The sequence below is a fragment of the Leguminivora glycinivorella genome, chromosome 10 (genome assembly GCF_023078275.1).
Source record: "Leguminivora glycinivorella isolate SPB_JAAS2020 chromosome 10, LegGlyc_1.1, whole genome shotgun sequence".
Classification (NCBI taxonomy): domain Eukaryota; kingdom Metazoa; phylum Arthropoda; class Insecta; order Lepidoptera; family Tortricidae; genus Leguminivora; species Leguminivora glycinivorella.
In genome coordinates, this window is record NC_062980.1 from 3,966,020 (window position 1) to 3,979,681 (window position 13,662).

General features: G+C 38.3%; 1 protein-coding gene across 1 annotated transcript in view; it reads left to right on the forward strand.

The window, feature by feature from the left end:
• Positions 1-13,024, forward strand: part of LOC125230149 (palmitoyltransferase ZDHHC8) — a 56,283-nt gene extending 43,259 nt beyond the window's left edge. The window contains exon 9 of the mRNA XM_048135192.1: positions 8,057-13,024. Within this exon, the coding sequence (XP_047991149.1) occupies positions 8,057-8,489 (433 nt within the window). The 3' untranslated portion in view covers positions 8,490-13,024. The remainder of the gene's footprint in view (positions 1-8,056) is intronic.
• The last annotated feature ends 638 nt before the right edge of the window (positions 13,025-13,662 follow it).

Sequence of the window (13,662 nt, forward strand, 5' to 3'; positions counted from 1 at the left end):
CAACAGCGCAACAAGTAGCTCGGAGTGGCAACGCCGCTAAGCGGCAGCAGACCCGTGCGAAGGTAAGTAGATTGTTGAGTTTCCTCCCGATGAACGGCTGCCGTCGCCCAACATGCAACAGTGCATTAAATCGCTCGGAATGGCAACGTTGCTCGCCGTGACCAGTTCAGTGCGGTATGTGCATAATGTGTAAAATTGAGCTGGGATTTAAAGATTTTAAGATCAAAAATTAAGTGCAATAATTGAAATTCCACTCTTGGCTAATATTAACATGGAAGTTTAAAGGTTATGTTACTCCCTTAAAAACCTAAGTTTTTTTTAAACTGATGAATCTGTGCGTCATACATGTCGTTATCGGTTATCTAATGTTTTATAGATCAGTTTTACTAAATAACATTTTTAGTGTCATCCATCAGACAGGATTTTCTTTAAATTTGGGCTCAATTTTATAATAAATTCTACATACTCGAAATGTGCTTCCGTGACTATAATTCTGATCCAAATTATTCCCAGTGCATTTAAATGCACTATATTTAATTGAATTCATTAATATATTAAAGAATTGTTAAAATAGTTATTTATTATGAGTTCCCATTATATCATGGCCTTTTCCCATAAAAGTTAACCATACAAAAGACAAGTGAATAATCCGTAGTATAAAATAAAAAATTACCATCATTTCCACTAGATGGGGTAACAACGTACTAAATCGCGCTAACTTTTAATTGAGCGTTTGTAGACCTTACTACAATGAAACAGGGTCCACCGACGCTCAGTTGCGACAAACCCAGGTGTTTTTGGGGTTATTCACTTGTTTTGTTACAATGGACGAATAAAACCAAGTACAGTCGCGTTCTTCCGTCTAGCGCCATCTTTTGAATGAAAGCAGAGTTCATTTGTCTAGAGTTCTACGGCTTTATTCGAACAGTCAGACATCGATGCGTTACCGAATTGTCACCATCAAAACATTTAATCCTAACACGTAGAATGAAATGTTTTGATACAGAAAATTCACTTGTTTACCCACCTTGGTTCTGTATTTCTGCATTGATATGAATGACATCGCTGTGGCATTGTTCTAATTCTGCCGCAAGACTCCGAAAGGATCACAGGTGTTAGTAACGCTTATCAGGCGTGATTTTTGGAGGAACGCAATAATGTATAAAGTCGCTAGTCATAAAGAATCTCGTACATTAACCCGTCTTTCCCTATCTCTATCGCACATGCGTAGTTATATTGCTGTCCTGCCTGCCCATAACAACAACGGTCAATGACGCTATGCGCGTGCAATAGAAACACGGGTCAATGTACGAAATTCTTTGTTCATAGCGACCTAATTATCGGTTTTTTTTTTGTTTTGTACGTCCATGTTTATACTAAAATGTCTTCGATACTAAACTCCCCAGTCCACAAACTGCATTGCTTTTTTCTTTTAAATGGTTTAGAGGTTATAATTTGCATGTACATTGGTTTGCGTTCACATGTTTAGCAGTGAATAATTTTTGGGTACACTTTTCTTAATGTGTCACTGGTGTACATTGCTTCGTTTATGTTTGAAGGTTTGACTCGATTTTAGCCACGTTTAAAAAAAAATGTGACTTTATAACTCAGAAGGGTTGCTTCTTATGCAATAAGGATCTCTATCTGAATTTTATGTGGAAGGGACCTTATTGAAAAAGCATAAGGACTCTCTTGCGATGGATAGACACGGTTGTTAATGATATAATGATGAACACAGTCACATAAGTGACGATTTTTGTACCTTGTCGGTTTTGATAGTTTGACAATTTCGTATGACATTTCAAACAAGACGTGACAAGGTATCGAAATCATCACATATTTATGCCGGTGACTGAACAATAGGAATAGATAATAATATATATGCCTTTGGAAATAATTTCGTATTGACAGCTAAGGTGAAAATACAATAATAATGGAAATAGATTATTTTAATGGCTAAATTTGAGCCAATCTTCTTGATGTCATGTTACTTTTAGAATTATAATAAATATATGATTATATGTGTATAATATAATGTATGTTATGGAAATATTAACTCTTCTTAAAATATTTAAAAACTGAGCAAAACATGTTAGGTAGTGTATTTACGTCTAAATATAATATATTATAAATAAATGCCTTATCCTAGAGAATATTAATATCTTTGCTACGCATTTCTGCTATAATGCTTTAAATTATTTGATAAATTAGAAGAAAATCGCTACATAGAATCAAGTAGGTAGTTTAAAAAATACTAGATTAAACATAGGTGTATTTTTTAGCCGTTATAAGTACCTGAGTTTTAAGATACTTGTCTTAATAAAATTCATGTTACGCTCAGTTTTTGAAATAAGTAACCCATTCTGACCCCGCTCTTCCTCAATAACTGTTGCCTCCCAACCTGCAACTGACCCCCTATCTGATCTCTAACAGTTTGTCAACATTGCTTTCATCGGTTCCAAAAATCTTTTAAACAAAACTTTTTTTATATAACAGTACAGTAATAGAGATGACGACTACGTAAAAAAATGACATTCTGTTTAGTCCGTCAGTTAGATCGTCCAAAAATACTGAACACATTTTTCGCTTTTTCTAATTAATGAAAAAATACAAAGACATAGAGCATCAAAGTTCCGGAGTGGGGGCTTGTGACGTCACTTCTAAGTAAAAATTGTACCTAGGCGTGACGTCACGCGAAACTTCAATGCACTGTACCGTCGTCATTTTTCGTTTACGAGAAAAAATAATAATAAGTGTCTAAAATTCTTTGATAATCTAACTGACGGACTAATTAGTTTTTTTTTATTCGTCTCGCCTATTCAGAACAACACTTTCACTCTCTGTTAGAAAAATACCGTCTATTTAAATTTAACAGTCTTTGATTTTAAGTCACATACAGACTCCTCATTATGAAACGGTTTACATAGAGCGCATGGCCCGATGGTCACCAGACTATTTACAATATTACTGGTAACATATACCACGATTTGATCGAGCAGCGCAACATCTTACACCATTTCATAGATAACAGCCCAAATTCAACCCTTATCCTTTTTAGGGTTACGTTACGTCCCTAAAGGAACCCTTAAGGAGCGTCTCCGTTTATAAATGCTCCAAAATTACACGAATGCTGGTTGTAAACGTTGACTCGAGTGGTTAAAGCGGTTGCGTTCCTATACTAAATTATTACGGGAGAACATACGTGGTGACTTTGAGTTGACTTTAATACTCCGTCTAATAGTTGAGGTGGTCTGTAGGCTTATAATTTATTTGCAAAGTGGAAAATAACTGCCTTAAGTACGAACTCGCGGCGTCTGTATCGGGGTGGTCTGTGTGTATAAAGTACAATTTGAAAAGTACCGATGTAAGCAATGTTGCAAGCGTGCCATATAAATCTGTACGTTTACCGCTTACGCGCGGCAGATGGACCTAACGCATAACGCCGACGTGTCGACGGTAACTCGTTCTTGTGTTTTGTGTGTTGATACCCTTATTACGCTGACTGTCCTTTAGGCACTGGTCCCACCAAAAGCGAGTAAGTGAAGAGCTATCGACAATAGAAAGGAACAAAAGATAGTCGCTCCCGTGTAAATAAAAGGGAGAGCGAGCGATTTATAGTTAATCGTGTTTTGTTCGTTTCTATTCCCGATAGCTCATCGCTTAGTGTACCAGTGTCTTAGTAGGCCTTATTTCGTGCAAGGGCTAGTTTTGGTCAGTTGAGTGATTTGTTTGATGCCTTAATTCGCGGTTCAATCGCCATCAGTTATATCGAGGCGGACGAAGTGCTCAAAACTATCTAAACACGCAAACAAACTCCTTGAAAATAGAACCGCGTTCAGGGGCCCATCTCTCAAAACTGAAAGATACAAGTTACAAGTGGTAGTCTATGTCTAATATGACAAGTTGGAAAGAGACTTCCGCTTGTAAGTTGTAAGTTTCAGTTTTGAGAAATGGGCCCCAGATAGTGAGACCTCGGCCGGACCCGACATGGCTGATGGGCAAGTACAAATGATGTTTTGCACTCATAATTTTAGAACAAAACGGGACTTAATCGCGTAAACACTTACATTTATACTAGGCCCGACGTTTCGAACATCACATTATCAGTCTACCCGTGACCACGAACATAATGTGATGTTCGAAACGTCGGGCCTAATATAAATGTAAGTGTTTACGCGATTAAGTCCCGTTTTGTTCTAAAATTATGATGTTTTTAGTTTTAAACTGGCAATATCAATGTGTTTGAGTTTTTATAAGTCATAAAGCCTATAAATAAATGTTGTAAAGCTGCCAGGCGCCAAAACATGCATATTTTCAACCTTATCTTTTGCACTTTTCTACACTTTTGCAACCAAGAACCCGCCTGGTAGGAACTCGTGAACTTCGCTCCGATACCGGACAACCCACTAGGCGGGTAGTCACCGTACTAGCGGGCGGTTATAGATAAACGCCCGTTTTCTGACGCAGTGCGCCATTTTATCTCTGTCTGGTAGTGAATGTGTTAAATTGCGAACGAACGAAATTACACTACAGTTTTATTATATCGCATAAAATAAAAGTCTGATATATTTTAACGGTTTCTAGTAAGTGTGTTGCCAGTTTATATTTGCAAAAACATCAGTTGTACTCTTGTGAAATAAGGCTAAGGTAGAATTCTGACAAGGGACATACATATTTTGTAACTGAGTTTTTTTTTCATATCTCTATCTACTAATGCTTGTCTTATACTTATCGGAATTCTTAGTTGTAAAATATTTGCGATTGCACCATATTTTGGGTTTTTGCTAATCAATATAGCTTTCAAAACCTATCTGACAGGTTAGTATTTAGTTTATAAAACGAATTGTCTATAATATAGGTATTTATTTATTAAAATTGACTGTAAAAATAAAAACTATATACAGGGAATCCAATGCTTTTTGTATATTGCACTTATCCTGTGTATTATATTTGGTTTTAGTACAAACAGCATTGCTTTCTTACTTTTTTGTTGTATTTTTTATAGCATGTTGTTTGACGAGTGTGTAAATTTTATGAACTAATTTTATTTTATTAGGAACTTTTTGAGTTCTGTCGTTTCTGCTTTATTTGAGCTTCTAAGTCCACTTAAAGTCAGACTAAGCTAAGTTTGTAAAAAAATATAGCCCCGCCTTTGCAAGGGTTAATTGGGTGAATCAACTTTCTCTTGGCTGTTATTGCCATGGTTACGGTCTCCTGAGTCACGCTGGTTTTATGCAAAATTATGCTACTTAAACTATGCAATCATGCGTTTTTCTGGTGTTAACAAGCCCTTTCCTTATTTTGCCACTTACAAACATGGACTACATGCATAATTTCAGTAGCATAATTTTGCATAAAACCGGCGTGACTCGGGGGACCGTAGCCATGGCAATAACAGGCAGGAAAAAGTTGATTCACCCATTTAAACGTTATAATTTCCTAGAAGTTTGACGTTTCAAATAACAGTTGCACCGGCTGGGCTGACAAGATCGCTGCTAACTTACCTAAGTATGACTCTAGTAATTTTATTCAGAACTTAAAATGTACCTGAAGTATACTAAAAGTAAAATTTGGTTTTTATTTGCAAGCTGTTGTGACAGAATGGACCGCAGGCGTGTGACGCACTATACTATGGCTGATAACGGCTACCATCTATTGTCGATGGTCGAATTATGATAGACCACATGAATCTATGGTAATAATTCAGTGTTTCATCTTTATTTTCCTGAAGTTATGTCTTTCATGTTTTTCATCCATTTAACGCTCAATTTTTGCAAGTTTTTTAAGCACAGCTATTCACGATCTATTTCTTCGTTTCATTTAAAATGATATATCGTAATTGTACATAATTTATAGAAGAACTTTCGTGAAATATGTTTTAAAAATTGAAAAAGAAAACGGTTTTACTTACGTTTTATTATATGGCTATTGGCGACATGTATCGATTCATACTACCCATCTGGCCTAGTCGGTGACCCTGCTTTATAAGCCGATGCCGATGGTCCGGGGTTCGACTCCCGATAAGGCATTTGTGTGATGAACACAGTAGTTCCTAAGTCATGTTTCTATGTATAAGCAAAGAGAATCGAGTATTATAGAGAGTTACTGTCAAAGTAAAATGTGTAATCACAGTGCATAGACTGCCATCTCTCGACACAAGCTTAGAACTTATCAACCTTAGTTTTGACAATTTGGTCCATATTCTTAGCTTGATATGTATTAAAATGTCAAATATAAATATTAGCGCCATCTAGCCGAGCATTCCCCGAAGGTGTAACGCCATCTAGGCCACCGTACCTTTTTCTCTATGGCTTTGAGGTACGTTTTCTTAGACTTTATCCGTCTATACGGAGTTATATATGTCTTTGGTATATATATCGCCTAGCACCCCTAGTACAAGCTTTGCTCGGTTTGGGGCTAGGTTGATCTGTGTAAGGTGTCCCCTCGATATTTATTTTTATGGTGACTTGCCTAATGGCATGATATGACTGCTCGCCTATAAAACATTGCCAATAGCCGGGTCCACGCAGAGCGAGGCACGCCGCGCAATGAGCTTACGCGGCAAGCGATGTAGACTCATCGCCTTGTCCCTCGGCCGAGGCAGAGTCCGCGTTTTGCTCGGCCAAGCAACCTGCCTCAGCCGAGCCTCAGCGTGAGCACATTGCCTCTTAACGTGCCTCGCTCTGTGTGGACCAGGCAATTAAAACATGTTGCCAATAGCGATATAATCAACGTGAGTTCCGTGTTTTTCCATATTTGTACAGAATTTGCTTGTTCAGCTCGTATCTTGTACATATTAGGACATTTTTGGACTTATTTGTAGGTGAATGTGGATCTTACATTTCAGCCATTTTATGGTCGTTGCCCCGCCGTTCGCGGGCCGAGCTTTTCTGATGAAACTATTTTCTAAAGGGAAATTAATCATTCGTTTCTACAGTTTTCAATTTGGAGCTTTAATCTATTTCGGGGTTCGGGAAGTTTTTTTTTGTCAAATATGAATATTCAACTAATTTACTAAGTACCTCTACCTCTACGTAGTTGAATCCGGAGTTAGGTAGGTACATTTAGTTTAGTTACGTTATGATCCCTACACACGATAAGAAGATTAAGTATAGAAAAAATATTACCCAATATAATATTGTAGGTCCAAAGTCATGATCATTTTTGCAGTTTCGAATAATGCCTCGGCCTCAACACGAACTATTCGAGTGTGCGCGCTGTACCACCACAATTTGTTTCATTGTTCTTGGTTGTTGTGAACCTTATACATGAAGGTAGAAATAAGGCTGTAGTCGCGCGTGGTTGACAACTATGGTAACCAAATTGATAAAACTAAGGCCAGCGTCATTGAAAAAGTGTGCAAACTTGGAACGTGTCAAGAACTTTAGGGTCAGATAGTAAGTGTATGTTTCATCAGGATAGCCGGCGCGTAGCTTGCAGTAGAGTAGTGTATGATAGTGTATACCTGTACATTGAGGCATGTGGCGTTGGCATGCTCCCCGCAGTAGCGGCCGCCGCCGACGGACCGGTCCGACTGTTCAGACTAAAGCACGAACACATTTCTATGATGGGCTTTAATGTATCTTGGTTTGTCGGAGATTCAAGATATATTAGAGCGCTTTACGGAGAGTGATACATGTAGTTTGATTTGAATGTGTAATTTTAAGGTGTTTAAAATGGAATTGCAAAAATTGTTGAGTTTTTGGATTGCAAGTTAAAGAGTGAATAAAATAATAACAATACTGAAGTTTAATTGAAAAGTTTTGACCGTGTCGATGAGTGTCACATCCAAGTGATTCAAACACCAGTTAAAACCTTTTTTTAATACTTAGTGTAAAATTTCACCATATTGCAACTCCACATTAGAAACACTAGTAAAATGAGAAGTGTAAATTCTGAACTCGGGTGTGGTCCGGCGGCGGGCCGGGTCGCGAGCTCGCACGTGCAAACGCTTCGTCCCGCAGCTCCCTTTTCCTCTGTCCGTAGGCCGTACGATAACGATAGCTCGGGCTCCGACGAGCTCGCGCGATTAAACCCCTGACGCCGCGGCGCACAGGTCCAACCCGGGCACGCCCACCGCGCCGCGCCGGCCCGACTTCATCGGCGTCGGGCGCGCCGCCTCCCCGCAGCGCCGCTTCCTGTCCGAGGGCGAGCTGCTGCGCGACCCCGCGCCGCCGCATCCGCACCCGCACCGTCCCACCGCCGACGACATCCGCGAGCTGGCCGCCTCCCCGCAGCGCGGCAACTACCTGTGGGCCGAGCGGCCCGCGCACAAGCCCGCGCCCGCGCCGCCTCGAGGAGGCGTGCCCGTGTTCCCGCCGCAGCCCTCGCCGCTGCCGCGCCGGCGGCCGCAGGGCGCGCCGCCCGCGCGGCCGCTGTCCTTCGTGCGCGCGCTCGAGGTGCAGGACCAGCTGGAGGCGCGCGCGCCGCCGCCCGACCCGCCCGACCGCGCCTCCGTCTACGACTGCAACTACGAGATATCCGTCTAGACCCGACGAGCGACGGACGTTCCGATGTTACCTTCGCGTGTGCCGACGCGAGCCTCCGCGGTCTAGTGCAGCGCTGCGGGCGCGTGTGATTCCAAAGAACGTGTTTGTTATTTTTTGTTTAATGTTGTGACGCACAATGATCACCGAAATCGACCATGCAAACCTCCGTGTAAATTTAGATATTCGAACTGGAAGTCATTGGCGAGTATCCGGCCGCCGGTCAGCATTTTGTATCCTCGGGCCGTGTCGAACCGCGGCGAGGAGTGATCGTGTAACGTTACTGTATAGTCAATAGATTAACCGTAAGACTCGGGTTATTGCTCGTAAGGTGTAATTAGAGTTTTATATGTATGTATATTTGTGAGCGATTTGTATTGTTGAACTATATTTAACTTTGTTGACAGAGCGTGTACATAGTCCCCCAGTGTTGTGATTCCGAGATGACAATTATAGAACTATATAGAAATTGTATCGACGATTCGTGTGTCTCAATTGTACTGTATAAAATATATTTATAAAAAATAAGATTTCTTTGAGCTGTTGTATGTTTTTCCTTTAGGTTTAATGTACGCCGAGGAGACGCGTGGTTACGGAATTGACTGATTTATTACTGCTTCAATTTTCTTAGTTTCGGACTCGGGGTGCACCGAGTTGAGAATCTGTTCGGACTCGATCTATTACTTCTGCGGCTCGGCGACTGTACAAATATTTGACACAAACTATAAGATCAGTATTGATGTAGCACTTATACGTAACACTAGAAAACAATCACATAGCACTAACACATGATTCACGTGAAGAAGTAAAAGATTGACTCTGGTAATGTATGTGCCAAATATTCCGTAGACACATAGCTTAGCGCGCTATATGTAACTGGAACTGTTCATTTTTCGATGATTGCCTGTGGCAGTTACAATAGAGAACCACACCATCTGGTTTAGACAACAATATTATTACATACATTTGCAAAAATTAGTACTGACCAAAGTCATCTCCTTACTAAATAAGAATCCTGGTCACGGCACCAAACTGTAAACTGATCTCCAAACGGTTGTTGTGACGAGTGAAGTTGGGTATCCATCTAAAACAACATTCGTGGTATAGTTTTTGGTCTGTTAAACTGCCATAGATAGATCTATTATCACATACAAATTCTCATTTAATTCTTACTTATACCATATCATCAAACACAGCGCTAGAGCATCTACAATTATTCTGGATTAAAATTTAATAGCCAACATTGACACCTTTTCATTTTATTTATTGACAGAACTTATATGAATATATAAGTAAATATGGCATGCTATTGTAAAGAAGGGAATTCTTAAAAGTCAAAATCTTAGTGTAACAACAGATATTAACTATTTTATGCGATGACGTTAAAATTAAATTTTAACTACCGACTAAGGTGTATATCGTTTCATACTAAAAGTTCTGATATTACCATTGTTTTATAGGGCTGTAAAAAGAAGGCATCTATGAAAACCTCTCATGGAGTTAACTGGTACTTATGAGTATTTGTTTGATACAACTTGAATATCTCTTAGACTAACTATAAGTAAAGACAATGAGAGGAAATGTGAAAAAGACCTTAATACACATGAAAAAGGTCACATTTAATAACACCTTAAACCTCTTAACTCAAGATTAAAGGTGTTAAACGTGTAAGAAATGTTAAAAATGTTCTCAATGATCTCGATTTTCTAATTTTTCGTCCTTATAACGCAATACTTAGATTTTTTATAATAGAGAATTCATATACAGACATATTTTCTTCTTACGATATGTATCTAAATTACACGTGCGCTATAGCTAGGTAAATTGTATATCTACACGTAAATGTAATCGAAATGTCACGTCAGTGGCCGAGATTATTGTTTGTGTACATAATATCATATATTTATGTAATGATATTCTAAAATTCAAGCAGACCCAAAAGGCTGATACTCTACAAAGAACTGCTACAATTCTTTAGAAAACTATTAACAGAGTTCAGCTGAATTTGCGACTGCTTGGTATGTGGCTACTTTAAAGAAAAAGTGACCTTAATGCTTCAAATACTTATAACTCTTCTATTTACATTATCTCAACTATGGTAATAAGAAGTGTTTGACACGTTAGAGTCACTTTTGCGTCACATAATGTACAGAGACGGTATGTCCTATAATTTATTAAGATTAAGATTGTAAATATCCTGCAATGTAAAACAGTACTAAGAATAATTTTGTATAGAATGTGTAATAGCATTTGTGAATAACTATGTTTGATCATAATCACTATTTCTTCCTTATTTATTCGGTGCCAGTAACCTTTTTTTCCTGAACATATCAGATGTGTTAAGGACGCCGCATACTCGACGTGATTTCGTCAAATCACGTTTTCTATGCCGCCTTTAGTGTGTAGCGTGTGTAAATTGTGCAAATTTATTTGCGAAGCAGTGCGTATGTGAACGGCCTATACTTGGAAAAGGATCATTAATTTCATATTAACAAACATATGTATTATAGAGACAACATTCCGATTTTCATTTATTTATATCTTGCAACAATAAGATTTCTTCATCCATTTCGTTAAATAATTAAACTTGGAGTAAACTCATATTGAGTATTTTTTGTAGATTTCATATTTGTCATCAATTGTCTTGTATCAAAGCAAAAGATACCATATTTTGGACGATTCACGAAGTGCTACTTATCAATTAACCTTCTATTTTGACAAGTGACAAACGGTACCTTTTGCCTGAAAACGTATTTTTTGAAAAGATAGGGTTTTACCATACATCGACGCGGAATCTGCTCTAGTCGACCAGAAATCGCTCGTTAGTATAAAGACGCTTACGATTGAGACGATTTTTGGTCGGCAAAAGCCTATTCGGCGATATGTGTGGGGAGACCTTTAAAGATGGGATGGAGCCTTACACTGCCATATTATTTTGGCCTAACCCTTCTGGCTGCGGTTGACAAGTGGATGAAGAAAACTAGTTTGTGTTCATGTAGCTTTCGAACCTACACAGGATTGTGTTGGTAATACTTGATAGACATAGGTATACGACCACCATAAACGGTTACTTTAGTCTCTCCAGCTAATCGTGGTTCTTAAAGTAAATTTCTTAACACGTTCTCTGTCTCTGTTCCATATGTGGCCATGGCAAGCCTCTATTACACTGATATAAGTTTCATATTATGTAAAATTGGACATTGAAATTGGCCCTTGTGCTGTCATATAAAATTAAGAGAACCAATGTTTCTGCTACAAAATTTATAAGCCAATTACTACTTACACTAGTCTATTTTTTTTTCTTGGAAATGACAACGGGGCTTCAGGTGTTGCCGAATGGTTCAGTAAAAGTCATTTGTTACTAATTATTAATTTCATGTCTGTCATCAACTTTGGATTCTACTATTGGCTGGATGGATTTTGTGACAAAAAATACACAAGAGCATCGAAAACTGGACATCTAATAGTATTGCCTTTTTTCGTTGCTCTGAAGTGATTAATGACTGGTGGTCAAAACCAAGAACTAAAATATTAAAATTATATTGGCATAGCATTCTTGACGGTGCGTACTTAAATTATATAAATGAATTGTTTGAAACCATACTATAAAAGCTGTATAATAGTTACAAATTAGTTACAAATGGGTTTTTAAAGATTTATGTCCAAGGGAATAAATAGTACCTCGAGCAAGTCCAAACGGTAGGTTAGTAAATGCAGATAGAGCGGTAAAGGATTACATGGTGTTTTGTTTTTAAGAAGGTAAAGTATTAATTTACATTTTAGTTTGTTTGAACAGAGTTATTCCATTTTATGGTTTACGGAAAGTCTAAGTATTAGAAAGAGCCATTGGGTGCCTAAATAACAAGAAGGCGACCTTTAATATTTTTGCGATTAGAACTATAATATAAGATGCTTCGGTGACTGCTTACCATCAGGAGGGCCGTATGCTTGTTTGCTGCCATGTAGTATAACAAAACTCTTATCAGGCACCCAGTGGCTTAAAGGCCAAACCATACCTTTGCAGCCGGTTCCAGACTTAAAATTACTATAAAATACAGTCTCCATACAAAAGATTTATTGTCCTCATAAGTCCATCAAATTGCTACAATCAATGTACGACTCAATCGCTAGGTATACTTGTATACAGATCCTTATTGACCCATATATGGGGCATAGACTTACGGAGCTAATTTGTCATGATCCAAATGTGGGACACTAAACTTTGAAAGTGTTAGCATGCGGTAACAGTGGCCTTTCTTCAAACATTGCTCATATTCATGGGGAAATGATCTCTACAGAATAATTCTGTTTATCAAACTAAATTATAGGTTATATGACATTTTGTTTACCCGATATCGAAGTGTTCTGAATATAGACAGCTGTGCTGTAAACTGTAACACATTTATTTAAGACTAATAATAGAACCTCCTGAAGTCGTTGAAACCTAATATGTATGTGACAGTGTTTTATTTTTGTATTTTGATAAAATTTGTGTAAATAATTTTCTTATTTTATTGATATTAAACTCAATTTAATCATGTTTTGGTTTCATTTCAATTTGGATAGTACATAAGGGTTACTGCTGGATCTTAGCACCAATTAATTTCAGTGTTGGCAGTATTTCCACTTACCACCAGCCCCTCTAATTTAAGGTTATTAATTCTGTAGGAATTTTTTGATAACGGCGTTCCAGGGAGAAACAATAGGAATCACTTCGTTTGTTTACCAATATTAACAAAAACATTCTTCGCCGCGTCTCTCACACACAAGACCCTTTAGCACAACTTGCTTGTCGCGCGCGAGTCCATACTTGAAGTCGCGCTTGATGTATGGACTCGCGCGCTACAAGGCAAGTTGTGCTAAAGGGTCTGGTGTGTGAGAGACGCGGCGAGGAATGTTTTTGTTAATATTGGTAAACAAACGAAGTGATTCCTATTGTTTCTCCCTGGAACGCCGTTATCAAAAATTTCCTACAGAATTAATAACCTTAAATTTGTCACTTACAGTTTACATTGTCAGTGACAGATATGGAACAAGGCGTTTGAGCGGTTACCGCATTCCTCGCTATGCATCCTCCTATATCTTTGGTGAAACTAGGCCATATCTCGAAATAAACTGAGGCATATTACAAATACTTTGACTCAATAAAACTCGTGAATTACATGATAAGTATTTA